At 41.0% G+C, this 14,742-nt stretch overlaps 1 protein-coding gene across 1 annotated transcript in view; it reads right to left on the reverse strand.

The window, feature by feature from the left end:
* The window catches only part of MCM6 (minichromosome maintenance complex component 6), a 33,055-nt gene extending 18,671 nt beyond the window's left edge, over nt 1-14,384 (reverse strand). The window contains exons 1-7 of the mRNA XM_025430579.3: nt 14,181-14,384; nt 10,018-10,164; nt 7,827-7,937; nt 6,493-6,742; nt 3,639-3,804; nt 3,217-3,362; nt 2,075-2,225 (exon numbers count right to left, since the gene is read on the reverse strand). Coding sequence (XP_025286364.1) covers nt 2,075-2,225; nt 3,217-3,362; nt 3,639-3,804; nt 6,493-6,742; nt 7,827-7,937; nt 10,018-10,164; nt 14,181-14,287 — 1,078 coding nt within the window. The 5' untranslated portion in view covers nt 14,288-14,384. The remainder of the gene's footprint in view (nt 1-2,074; nt 2,226-3,216; nt 3,363-3,638; nt 3,805-6,492; nt 6,743-7,826; nt 7,938-10,017; nt 10,165-14,180) is intronic.
* Nucleotides 14,385-14,742: the final 358 nt, after the last annotated feature.

Below are 14,742 nucleotides of genomic sequence, written 5' to 3' on the forward strand. Positions count from 1 at the left end.
AAATTCTAATAGAATTTATTGTTGTATCAAGAGTTTGAGGAAACAATACACGATATACTTCTTTTGTATCACCAACAGTGTTGAATATAAACTCACTAAATGAACTGCTATGGATTAGATAAGATACTGAATGTGATCTATGGTTTCTTCTACAAGCTGTTTATGAATCCTACATGAAAAGGAAATGTATAGTAAAAAAAACTGGATCTTTAAATATGTGCTGTTAAAAATTTTTTTTCTGTGCTAATTATTATGACTTTTTGTGAATTCTATCAACTAAGTGCTGGGCAAACCATCCCTTAAAGGCAGAGAAAAAAATCCATTTCACAAACAAACTTTGACTTATCCTTGAAATAAATGTGTCAGGAAGTGTCATGGTTTTTAAATAGTCCACAAATTGTTTAAATCTTCTCACTTGAAAACAGAGCTTAATTTTCCTCTCCTTAGGGAATAGCTGGACTTTATTAGAACTTCCTTCTAAAAAAATAGCATATGGTAAAGTGAGGGTGTTTAACTTCTGAGACTAAGTCCTGAGAAGCATTTTATTTCCTTCTGCTTTGCTCTCTTGGAGACACACACACTCTGGAGGAAGAAGCTGCTGTGTTGTGAGAACATGAAAACAGACCTGCGGAAGAGATTCATGTGGCAAGAAAAATGAGTTTCCAGTTAATAACCAGCACTAACAGGTAAATCCTTCAGCCTAGCCTAGCTTTCAGATGATTGCAGCCTCATCTAATGTCTTAGCTGTATCCTCATCAAAGACTGAGTAGGCACCACTCAGCCAGAACCACTCAAGTAAACTTTTCTCAAATCTTGACCCACAGACTGTAAGAGACACTGTTGTTTGAAGCCACTAAGTTTTGGGGTAATTTGTTATGCAGAAATAGATTAAGTTTCTGGGTGGGGAGTAGAGCTGGATCAAAATTTGAACACTTAATTAAGGGAAGATACTCTAGAATTCATAAAGGATTATTAATATAAAGGATTTCAGTTCAATGTCACTGGCCAAATATTTAGATAGAAAATAGGTTACTTTTTAAATAGTTAAAAAAATATATATGAGAAATACCCATAACCCCTCTGAGTTCCTGTCATAACTCCAATTCACTATGAAAGGATGGAAAAAGCAAGGGTAAAGCACGAGGCTTGAAACTTTAGTCACATACTCCAAAAAACAGGTTAAATAATGGTGAGCAACTAGCAACTGAGAGCCAAGAAAACCATAAAGAAACCACTGAAGGTATAGACATAGTACATATAGCCAAGAAACATCAAGAATTTCCTTCTTGAAAATTAAAAAAAAAAAAAAAAAATCAGGATATTAATCTAGCACATTATAATGTACTTAAGTACGGTTCTACCCTAAAGCTAGAAAAAGAAGACTAAATGACTTTTTTCTTTTTAAAAAACCAGGGTAAAGGGATCCCTGGGTGGCGCAGCGCTTTAGCGCCTGCCTTTGGCCCAGGGCGCGATCCTGGAGACCCGGGATCAAATCCCACGTCGGGCTCCCGGTGCATGGAGCCTGCTTCTCCCTCTGCCTGTGTCTCTGCCTCTGTCTCTCTCTCTGTGTGTGACTATCATAAATAAAAAACAAACAAACAAACAAACAAACAAAAAAAACAGGGTAAAATATACATAACAAAATACTTACCATTCCAACCATTTTTCAATATACAGTTCAGTGGAATTAAGTACACTATATTTTATAACCACCACTCTTATCCATTTCCAGAACTTTTCATCATTCCCAACAGAAACTATCCATGAAATACTAACTCCCTATTCCCTCCCCCTAGTAACCTCCTTCTACTTTGAGTCCCTACGAACTTGCTTATTCTAGGTACTTCACTTTAAGTGGAATCATGTAGTATCCGTCCTATTGTAAATGACTTTTTAATATCCCTTGTAAATCCACTAAAAAACCTTTGGATCTGCTTTATGTGCTGTAAGAAATCACTTACTGCTGTTTTAAAAAAAATTTGAAGTTCTAGTATAGTGAACATTAAGTATTTATTGCTATTTTTTTTAATCATCTTGATTTCAATCTTATGCCATAAATGGAAGGAACTCTTACCATGTATAGTAGGGAACAGGCTGGTACAGAGATTGTGGTACAGATTTTTATCCTGACTCATTTCAAACACTTTCTCCCACTCCTTCACAGTCATTTGGTTCTTAATGCTCTCAGCAGTCTGTTCCTCATCTCGGAGTTCTTTCCCTCCAAACTGAAGGGTGGAGGACAAAGGAAAATACACTTGCATGAAAACAAAGGAAAGTGATATAGAGCTTCATTATAAACAAACAAACAAAAACCAGCCTGGGATTTCAACTTCAGAATCTGTTGACTACAAAGGTTTAAAAAAAAAAAAATCCCCCAAACTAGTAAGATCTAAGTTAATCGAGATACTTTACAGTTTGTTCTCTCCAGTGAATTAAAAACAAAAAAGCTACCACTGTTTTATATTGCTATCTAAATGAATCTGAATGCTCAAGAGATGAGCCATAAGAAAATGTTAATCACTGATATGAACATGCAGTAACAGAATATTACATTCACCCATCTTCTTCCAATACTGGACTATTTTCCAAACTTTTTCTCATTGCTTTCCCATTAGGATGCAGAAACAAGCTCTACACAACTATAATGCCAGGAATCCATCACTCACAGAAAGAGCAAATTAGTTTACTTCCCAGATTACTAAATTTTTCTATTTGTATTTTCTCCAGGAGCATGAAAGAAGAACTGTGGTAATTAAAAAATTATATCATGGATAATTTATATCAATGCTCTTAAAGCACTGATCTCTTAAACATGAAAACAGGCTTTTCTTCAAGGTCAGGAAGACATGAAAAGATTTGGTTTTAAAATTAAAGAATCAGGGACGCCTGGGTGGCTCAGTTGGTTAAGTGTCTGCTTTTAGCTCAGGTTAACGATCTCTGGGTCCTGGGAATTGAGCTCGGCATGGAGTCCCTGCTCAGTGGGGAATCTGCTTCTACCTCTCCTTCTGCCCTTTGCTCATGTTCTTCTTGCAAATAGATATAATCTTAAAAACAAAAAAACACACACACACACACACACACACACACAAAACACAAACCCTAAAGAATCAACCCACCCTCCAACCCTGCCACCATTAACACTGACTAGATAACTCAGTACTTTCAGAAGCCTATATTGTGACTGTTGCAGAGGAGGTCATTCTATTAAAGACTCACCCTTGGGTTGGTGGGTGCAACACAACAGGCAAGAAAGACCAGCCTGTATGAAAGGTCCCTAACACCAAGAGCCCGGAGTCCTCGAATGCCTTCTGTCTCATATCCATCAACACCACTTACACGGGAATTAGTTTCTGCACGCGCTCCTGAAAGAATGATAGTTTGTTTCACAGCTCAAACACCAAAGGTGCTGAGAATCAAAATTGTTCAAATAAACAAAACCTATAAATCCAAATATTTAATTTAGGCCTTGAAATTTTTCAGAACAGTATTTTTTGTAGCAAAATCAATTTGTCTCTATCTTATACTTTCCTTGCTCACCCTGATGGGTAGCCAAAAACAAGACAATGAAGATTCTAGAAGTCGAATGTTCTGTTTTCAGGTAATGAGAATTTGTTAAATTTGAGCTGAAGATTACTGACCTGGTATGCTAAGCTTAGAGACATCAGGCACAACAATTAGAGTCCCTGTAAAGTCACACTTGTCACCAGCTTGAGCTGACTCCACAGCTTCAGCTCTCAAGATCACTTCTAAACTTCGGGGGATACTCCCTCGAGGAAGCTCAGCTTGAGTCTCTTGAATACGAACCTATAACAATGGCCAAGGAGAAAAGATTATTTTTCAAATGCCATATAATCTAAATTAATGCCAGAAATATTGACATATTCCAAACTCTTACCATTTGCACTTTTGACAATTGCCAAACTTCATCTTAAAAATTTTCTATGCTAAAACTCCTTCCAATTTGGTAAGAGATGACATTTACTTAAAGACTTCACCTTTAGGGGTAGATGGGTGGCTCAGGCAGTTAAGTGTCTAACTCCTGATTTCAGCTCAGGGTCATGAGACTGAGCCCCATACTGGGCTCTGCACTCAGCCCAGAGTCTGCTTGTCCCCCATCCTCTGCTCCTCCCCCCATTTTCACTCGATTTCTCTCAAATAAATAAAATCTTTGAAATAAAAAACACAAAGAAACCCCCTTCACTTTTAGTACATTTATCACAATGAGCACTGAGTTAATATATGGAACTGCTAGAGCACTATATTATATACCTGAAACTATAATACTGTATGTTAACTATACTGAAATCAATAAAAAAGATAAAAACTTCACTTTTACTCTTATTAAAGAAATGTTTTCTTACTTGCTTACTTTCTCAAACTATGTAAAGATCTATTCTTTTTTGTTTTTTAAGATTTTATTTATTCATGAGAGACACAGAGGGAGGGGAGGAGGGAGGGAGAGAGAGAGAGAGAGAGAGAGAGAGAGAGAGAGAGACAGGCAGAGGGAGAAGCAGGCTCCATGCAGGGAGCCCGATGCGGGACTCCAGGATCACGCCCTGGGCCGAAGGCAGGTGCTAAAACTAAAACCACTGAACCACCCAGGGATCCCTAAAGATCTATTCTGTTCCATCTTCCACTAAATTTTCAGGGAAATCTTATGGAAAATTTCACATACTTTATACATGCCACTTCAACACTACTGTTAACATTACTTAGATACACACATATCTTTACTGTATTATTTGAAAGATATTATAAAAATCAAGATATTTCACTTCTAATTATTTTCATACTCATCTCCTAGAAGACCATCTGCTACGTAAACATGGTATCATTACCACAGCAAGACAAATAAGATCTGCTACTATCTAGTACATCCTTAAATTTCCTCAATTGTGAAGTGTCCTTCATTACAACTGTTTTTTGTATTTTTTACAAACTAAGGCCCAATCTAGATTTACACTTCGTATTTGGTTGTTATATCATGTTTTTTTTTTCAAATATAAAGCACCTCTTACCCAAAGTTGTTGGCAGAGTATGTGATTCATATAAACTAAGTCCCAGATTGATATTAAAACACTAAGGAGGGATCCCTGGAGGCGCAGCGGTTTAGTGCCTGCCTTTAGCCCAGGGCGTGATCCTGGAGTCCCAGGATCAAGTCCCGTTATCAGGCTCCCTGCTACATGGAGCCTGCTTCTCCCTCTGCCTGTGTCTCTGCTTCTCTCTCTGTCTCTCATGAATAAATAAATAAAATCTTAAAAAAAATAATAAAAACATAAAATAAAACACTAAGGATGAAAAACCGAAGCTAATATTAATTATTTTAAGCTGGTACTCATTCTCCCATACTTGAATGCTTGAGCTGCTGCAACTTTTCTTTCCCTTTGCCTATCACAGATTTACTAAGTTCTGTGGGGACCTCAGATGGGCTCCACCCACAATCTTCATTCTTACTGCTATCTCCCAACTCTTGCCTAGGTAACTACAAGTGCCTAATTGTTAGTCTCTTATTATACACTACACACCAATGTCCCATTAATCTTCCTTTAAAAAAGAAAAGTTCACATCTCCTGAAAATACCTTCCCCTTATTTATCAAGATAGATCCAAATTTCCCAGCCTGACATTTTTAAGGCTTGGAGTACCTCACACCAAATCATCCCTCAGATGATCTTCCATTTCAATCATGATAATCATCACTGCTATCAACAAACATGTTGGGGCACCTGGGTGACTCACTGGTTGAGCATCTGTTTTTTGCTCAGGTCATGATCCTGGGGTCCTGGGATTGATTCCCATATCAGGTTCCCCACAGGAAGCCTGCTTCTCCCTCTGCCTATGTCTCTGCCTCTCTCTGTGTCTCTCAGGAATAAATAAATAAAATATTTAAAACAAACAAGCAAACAAAGATGTACATTTCTGCTTGTCCTTTTATTCATGCCTTCCTCTCTAACCACCAACACGAGGTCTTAACAAGTTTCCACTTCTTCAAAGTTTTCTTAACACTAGTTCACCATCATCATCATCTTATGTTTATTATCTATTCTCTGATAAATATATTTTGTCACAGTCTGAAGGAGCTTCCAATCCAAGTTATTAAAGGTCAAAACACATTTATATATTGATCATTGAAATTTGTATTAAGAGTTTTGGGCTTAAATCTATAATTATATATAATGATTCTCAACTTACATGCTTAACATCATCTAAATAAGCTTATAATAACTTCAAGTGCCTAGAGGTGAATTATTAGCATATACTGAACCTGAACTAAACAGACATTAATAACTACCTTTTGAGAGGCCCCTGGGTTGCTCAGTGGGTTAAGCATCTGCTTTCAGCTTAGGTCATGATCCCAGGGTCCTGGGATGGAGTACTGCATTGGGTTCCCTGCTCAGTGGAAAGTCTGCTTCTCCCTCTGACCCTCTCCCCACTTGTACGCTCTTTCTCTCTCTCAAGTAAATAAATAAAATCTTTAAAAATAAATAAATACCTTTTGAAAATCCACAAATCTTGATTTATTTGTGTCCAGCAAGAATCTTCTTCTGTTGGCACAAACTGGATTTCGGCAGATATTTGGTTGTGTGTATTTGAACTGCTGTTCTACATCCTTGATTACTGTCTGACAGTCCAAGCATAGGAATGTTCCACTCACAAGCTCTGGGTGAACGGGGTGAGTCCGTACTACCTGCCCACTGATTCGAGTCAGTAAACCAATTCTGGATGAGGTGAGTTCTCGAATTCTATTTAAAAACAGATGTCCCATTAGTAAATATTCATTTCTAACTTAAGAAATGTTTCCATTTTAATGAGAGGGTATTTAAGGATAAATTTATGCTAAAACAAAAAAACAGCAAAAAAAAAAAAAAAAAAAAAAAAGAGAGAGAAAGAACTCGTTGGACTCTTCTCCAAGAATGATTTAGTCAATGCGACCATTTCTAAATTACAGTGTATATGCATTCACAGCAAAAAACATCAATATGAAAAACTAAATGACACCAAAGAAATTGTAATTATAAAACATATGATCCCATTTTATTCTATATGCAAACGTTTTTTGCCTACCTACAATTTCTAAATAATCATGTATTAGTTTCATAGCAAAGTTATCATAGGAAAGAAATGGCATACTCAGAAGTTGGAAACACTTCCTTTACCTCACAAATTCATTTTATATTAAATAACTTAGCAATTTTTCAAGTAATTTCAGAAGTTTAAGTCTTTAAAATATCACTTCAATTTCTTTCTTTCTTTTTTTTTTAAGAGTTTATTTGAGAGAGAAGACAGCACAAGCAGGGAGAGGCAGAGGGACAAGCAGACTCTTCGCTGAGTGGAGAGCCTGATGGAGGGCTCAATCCCAGAACCCTGATCATGTTGAAGCCGAAGTCTTCGGTGCATGGAGCCTCCTTCTCCCTCTGCCTATGTCTTTGCCTCTCTCTCTCTCTCTCTCTCATGAATAAATAAATAAAATCTTAACTAACTGCTGAAAGGAAAAAATGTTTTAAAGTCATGCCATTTAAGCTGTCAAAAATTTCCAAAGATTCATCAATTTCTGTGACTGTTTTCAGTTTTTATATTTTCTCACTTTATTTTTTTCCCCTAATGTCCCCTGAAAGCTATCCTGAAATTTGACAATCCCCAGAAATGGCTTTATTTAACTTCCCATTTGATCTCCCTGGAAAAATGTATTTCTCCAAAATCAAACTTTCTAGATAAATGAACCTAACTCTTTATACATATAAGACTAAACCTCCTGAGTTTTTTAATCATTAATTGATGCCTATACTGTTTGGTGAATTCCTGCTTTTTCAAAGAAGGCTTTCTTACTTGTGTCTGGTAGGCAGGTCTTGGAATGCAACATAAAAATCCTTGGCAAGAGGAATCTCTTTTCGGTCTTTGACAAAAGTTTTTAAGGCCCGACATAGGTAAGGGTAAACTCTGAAAAGCAAACAAATGAACAAAAATCACATGACATCTTCAAGAGACCTACCAAGGCCCCCTTTATGTTTCATGTTAGACTAAACAATTTCATCTGGCTATAACCAACCCTTAACTATACAGGACACCTCTATTTGCCTAGTCTAGGGTTATGAGCCTCTTCCAATCCTCTCCTATTACCCCACAGATCTAAGACAACAGAAACACGAAGATGAAATGCTATACCCAAAAATCCACTATCTTTAAAAAATCATTTAGCACCCACACTGCAGGTCACTCTTATGTCCAAGATTCAACAATCTAGGTGGTTTACGATCCAACAAGACAGTCTCCCATACTAGTCTCTGGCCTGGTATATTCTTTTAGGTTTAATTCTTGATTGATAAGAAATGGATGAGGGGAGAAATTTGTGTGCTCAAGACATGGAGCACATTGGCAGAAACATTTCACTTGACTGGTTAGACTGAAGTGTCTTGATAGAAGTTCCTAGCAGTTGCTGCAGCTTGATTTAAGCAGTGGGATTTGGAAAGCTTCTGAAAAATGAGCTACTTTCAGCAGACAGAACTGCTACATGGCCTGTGTATGAGGTATGGGTACGGGTGTTTCTACCACCAGCCTGGATTTTCTATCTCCTTCTCACTTGTCAATACAGCTCTTCCTGCTGTGTACTATCTCAATAAACCCTGCTGCTTATCCCACAACCATTCTTGATGATCAGATATGATTAGAAACATTGAAACAAATCTTCTATCTCTCAGTTCACCAAGTAAAGGAATAGGGCTGTCTTTCCTTACTCCTGGGTCTTCATTTCTCTTTCCCAACTATACATAATGTTTATTTTAACCTGGTTTTATTTATACAGATTGTCACATTTATTTAATCCAAGTGCGGACAAAGATTTGCATAAAAAGATATTTTTTATTTTATACAGCAATTAAAAATTAAATGAAAGCCTACGTTATTAATGTCTAGTTTCTGCCCAAAGAAATACCAGCTATCGGGACGCCTGGGTGGCTCATCAGTTAAGCGTCTGCCTTTGGCCCAGGGCATGGTCCTGGAGTCCCAGGATTGAGTCCCACCACACTGGGCTCCCTGCATGGAGCCCACTTCTCTCTCTGCCTGTGTCTCTGCCTCTCTCTCGGTCTCTCATGAATAAATAAACAAAATCTTTAAAAAAGAAAAGAAGGGGATCCCTGGGTGGCGCAGCTGTTTGGCGCCTGCCTTTGGCCCACGGCGTGATCCTGGAGACCCAGGATCGAAGCTCACGTCGGGCTCCCGGTGCATGGAGCCTGCTTCTCCCTCTGCCTGTGTCTCTGCCTCGCTCTCTCTGTATGACTATCATAAATAAATAAAAATAAAAATAAAAAAAAAGAAAAGAAATACCAGCTATTAAAATATTTTCAAGAGATTTTATATGACATGGAACAGTATGTTATACTGTTAAGTGAAAAGACCAGAGACTACATCCACAGCATGATCTCAATAGTTACATATACTCAGAAATACAATGAAATGTGCTAGAATATCCTTGGGAAACTCCACATTTGCAGACCTGCTAATGATGGTTATCTATGGATGGTGGGAATATATACGTAATCCCACTATCCATAGTTATGTATGTATTCCCTCTACTTATGTCTACTTTCTAAATTTCCTATAATATACACATTACTTTTATAATCAGAAAAAGATTAAACTTTAAGAACGGTATCATTACTTTAAAGACACCCCTGATCATGAACAGGATCCACACACCTTCTCAAAACACCTACTCCTGGGGGCAAAGGAAAGGATCAAATGAATGACACAGTAATAGTACTGAATGCCTGAAAGTAAGCAATCCTCTGGAAATTTGGGAAAACTACATAGAAAAAAGGTTTTCAACATTTGCATGTGAAAAATATTCAGGTACACAAAGGTCTAAATTAGTGCAGAGCAATACTAAAATAACCACTGGTTCTATCAAAGGGTCTCTGAGACAGCTGCCCTTCTGCCTCCCAAATGAACAAACCCAGTCCAAGAAAAGCTGGATTCACAGGCTTCATATCTATTTAAAGTAAAGAAGATTAATATGCCATACCTATAGAACTCTTCTTGAATGGTGGTAGAAAGTTGTTGGTTAAATTGCTCCAGGTCCACAAAACTCACAACCAATGTGTTTCTCTCAGGACGGATGAGCTCCTCTGCTAACTGCAAGTACTTAATTTCTCCATCACTGTTCTGGAACCTGCAGATACATGCAAGTCAGATTAAATTTAAGAATTAGGTGGTAAAGGGACGCCTGAGTGGCTCAGTGGTTGAGTGTCTGCCTTTGGCACAGGGCGTGATCCCTATCTCGAATTGGGCTCCCTCCGGGGAGCCTGCTTGTCCCTCTGCCTATGTCTCTGCTCCTCTCATGAATAAATAAATACAATTCTAAAAAAAAAAAAAAAAAAAAAAAAAAGAATTTTTAGGTGGTTAAAAAAATAATCTAAATGCCTCATAATTCAGTGTATTGGTTAAAAACTATCAGTTTTAGGGTCAGACAGGCTAATTTTACTAATTATATAACTTGGGGCAAGTTATCTGGTTTCCTCCCTATTAGAGAAATAAAAATAAATTAGGACATTGCTTTATCTCATTAGATTACTGTGAAGTTTTTTTTTTTTTTTTTAAGATTTTATTTATTTGAAGGAGAGAGAGAGGGAACATGAGTAGGGGGAGGGGCAGAGGAACTACCAGATTCCCCTGCTGAGCAGGGAACCCACTGCAGGGCAGATGCAGGGCCAGAGATGCAAGGCTTGTCCCCAGGCCCCCTGGGCCTATGACCTGAGCTAAAGGCAGATGCTTATGCTTAACTGATTGAGCCACCCAGGTGCCTCTACTCTGAAGTTTAAAGAAGAATGTCTGTAAAATGCTTTGCAGCAAGCCCAGAACACAGAAAAATGTGGGCTTCAGGTTCTAATCTGCATTTCTTAATTTAATATTTTGTAATAAAAATGCCAACTATTTTAAAATTATTGTTACATATAATTAAGATTGGAAAATATTAAAACAAGAAATGCAGTTTAAATATAGTTATATACTGGACATCTACCTGCAAAGCATTATGCCCTAGATACTTAAAGCTAAAAATGATGGTGTCACTCCTGACCTAGGACTGACACTCTCTTGAGAGACATTCCTACTACAGAGAGGTTAACAAGACAATCTAAATGTCCATGACGGGACGCCTGGGTGGCTCAGTGGTTTGAGCACCTGCCTTTGGCTCAGGGCGTGATCCAGGGATCCAGGATTGAGTCCCGCATCGGGCTCCTTGCATGGAGCCTGCTTCTCCCTCCGCCTAGGTCTCTGCCCCTCTCTCTCTGTCCCTCATGAATAAATACATAAAATCTTTAAAATAAATAAATCAATAAAATAAACGTCCATGACAACTGGGTAAAGAAAATGTATACACATACAACAGAACAGTACTCAGCCTTAAAAGGGAAAGTCTACTGTATGTGTCAACAAAGATGAACTCTGAGGATATTACACTAAATAAGCCATTCACAGAAAGACAAATACCGTATGATCCTACCTGAATGAGGTATCTAAAATAGTCAAATTCATATAGTCAAAGTGGAATGGGGACAGGTGGCTGGCTTAGTTGATAGAGCATGCGACTCTTGATCTCAGGGTCAGGAGTTCAAGTCCCAGGTTGGGTGCAGAGCTTACATTAAATAAATAGATCGACAGAGACAGCAGAATGGTAGTTGCCTGAGGCTAGAGCAAAGGAGGAGATGTGGAGGTCCTAATAAATAGGCATAAAGTTTCATCCAAATGAGACCGAATAAGTCTTAAGAGATCCACTGTGTAACATTGTACTTAAAGTCAATGATAATATATTGTACAGCTAAAAATTTAAGAGGGTAGATCTCATGTTAAGTGAGATTATGTATTTTATTGTTTTTCACAATAAAATAAAGGGGAAAAAAGGAAGAGGTACAAGAAATGTGCTGTGGGATTATAAACTAATTCTGCTCTAGGAGAACACGCAGAAACGCCTCAAGCATTTCAAAAGGGACAGTGGAATTCAGCCTTGAAAGACATTTAGAATTTGAAAGAAAGCAAAAAACAACAACAAAATCACCAAAAAAAAAAAAAAATCCCAGTAGTGGTTAGACTGGCTGGCTATAGGTGTTGATAAATAAGTGGCAATGTCAGAAAAGGTATAGGAAGAAGGAGGGTGGCAGGCTGCTTGTGGGATGAAACTGGGAAGAGGAGCTGTGAAGAATTTGGGACTTTATTCCATAAACAAGGGCAAATCAGAGTTGGAATTTTGAGGGCAAGTTAACATTCCCCGCCTTCCCCAAATACAGTGATTATTTGTCCTATTTATCATTATCCCTAGCACCTAGCTGTATGGTACTGCAAGGCAGTGAAAACAATTATATTCTTTGTTAAGATGAAACATTAATTGAGGACCTATGTAGTATGGTGTGACAGCCAGGTGGGGTTAAGGATGAGATTTACATTCAAGACAAAGAGGCTGACAGGTAGATATAGCAAGTTACACCAGAGATAACGGAAAATGGCGCCTTAGGAGCCTAAGGGAAGAAAGGATTGATGGTGCCTTAAAGGTTTATAGGGTTTGGGGCAGCTCCGGTGGCTCAGTGGTTTAGCACTGCCTTCAGCCCAGGGTGTGATCCTGGGGACCTGGGATCAAGTCCTGCGTTGGGCTTCCTGCATGGAGCCTGCCTCTCTATCTCCCATGAATAAACAAATAAAATCTTAAAAAAAAAAAAAAGCTTATAGGGTTTGACAAAGGAAGTCTGAGTCTGTAGCTAGGCTTTGAAAGATAAATAGCTGTCAGGCAGAGATAGGGAACGTAAATTAAATTATTGTTTTAAATATATCAGAATCTTGGGGCACCTGGGTGGCTCAATGGTTGAGTGTCTGCCTTCAGCTCAGGGTGTCTGTTATCCTGGGGTCCCGGGATCCAGTCCCACATGAGTCCTGATGGGAGCCTGCTTCTCCCTCTGCCTATGTTTCTGCCTCTCTTTGCGATTCTCATGAATAAATAAAGAAAAACTTCAAAAAAAAAAAAAACATAAATAAATATATCAGGATATATCAGGATCTCTTAAGACAGAATTATTCACAATAGTAAAAATGTGGGGAAAAAAAAAAACAAACCAAGCGTCCATGAACGAACGGACAGGAAGGGGTACAGGCACACAGTGAAACACTACTCACCCTTAAAAAGAGATTCTGACCCATGCTGTATAGGGGGATGAATCTTGAGGATGTTACAGCGGTAAGTGCAATAAGCTGGTCACAAAAGAACAAATACGGTACGACTCCAAGCAGACCAGGCGACCAGAACAGTGAAATTCATCTGAACTAAGGGGGATGAAGGAAGGCTGCCAGGTGCTGGGGGCAGGGTGGGGGGAACGGGGAGCGACGGTTTAGGGGTCGCAGAGTGTCAACTTTTGGGAAGCCCAGGAGTTGCCGCGAGGGCCGGCGCCGATCCACCCAAGGGCTGCTTGACAAGCTCCACGTATGCCCTTAACGCCACTCAACTCTACTCTTAAAAAAAAGTTAGCTGGGAAGTTTTGTAGGTCGATGTAACATAACATGTAACATCCATGTCACGCATGTCTTACAATTTAAAAAAAAAAAAAAAAAAAAAAAGGAGGACTTCATAAGACATTCGGAAGTCCACAGTCTCAGGAAAAAAGAAGTGATGCATCTGCACTAAGAAACCCAAGGGGCGGCAGCGGCAGGAGGGAGGGCCCAGGAGCCTGGGAGGCCCTGGGAGGTGCGCGTAGAGGGAGGGGGACGCGAGGAAGGAGCGCGCCCCCGACGCTTTCGGGCGGGCCCGGGTCCCCGCGAGCGTCCTCTCGGCGCACGGCTCCCCAGCACGGCAGCGGCCTGGCCGTCGGGTGCCCTCGGGGCCGAGCCTGCCACCTACCCTGCGCGCCCCGGGGTCCGCCGAGGTGCCCCGGGGTCCGCCGAGGTGCCCCAGGGCCCGCTGAAGTGCCCCAGGGTCCTCCGAGGTGCCCCAGGGCCCGCCGAGGCGCCCAGGGCCGACGGGGCCGCCGGCCTTACGGGCGGGGACGGCAGAAGGACGGGACCCAGGCGCTCGGGGGGGGGGGGCGGGGGTCTCTACTCCCGTCGGCCGCGCCCCCCCCCCCCCACGCCCGCCCGGGGAACGGGGCTCCGGAAGTGGGGACGGCGGCCCGGGGAAGTTCCGCGAGGAAGGGGCGCGCGCCGACTTACTCCTCCAGGAAATCCAGGAAGAGCTTCTGGCACTTCTCGGCCACCTCGTCGCGGACTTCCTGGCGCTGGCTGCCGGCGCCCGGCTCCGCCGCCGCCCCGAGGTCCATGGCCGCCGGCGCCGAGGGGCCTCGGCCCGCACGCTCCTCAGCCAGCGGTCGCTTCCCCGCAGACGCTGCCGCTCGGCGCGCGCCCCCGGCGGCGGCCGCGACCAATCGTGGCGCGAGAGCTCGCGGGTTTCGCGCCAAACCTGCCCAATGAGCGCGGCTTCTCCCTCGGCCCCGCCCCCGGAGCCGGGATTTCGCGCCAAATGCAAAGACCGGGAGGAAGCCCCGCGGGCTCGGCCTTTGCGCCTGCGCGGTGCGGCCGGGGGCCGGCAGCTTGGTTTCTGGCGCAGCTTAGGAGGTTGCGTCGGGATTCACGTGGATTTCCAGGTGTTCTTCAAGTCGTTTCACTGATACCCATTGAGCAGTAGACATAAGGCTCCGTGGAAGAGAAAAATGAGTAAGATCCAGACCTGCCCGAGCTGTGTGTTTGGAGGAAATCGTAAATCACCGGTTGCAAC

Source organism: Canis lupus, chromosome 19 (genome assembly GCF_003254725.2).
Source record: "Canis lupus dingo isolate Sandy chromosome 19, ASM325472v2, whole genome shotgun sequence".
Taxonomy (NCBI): Eukaryota; Metazoa; Chordata; class Mammalia; order Carnivora; family Canidae; genus Canis; species Canis lupus.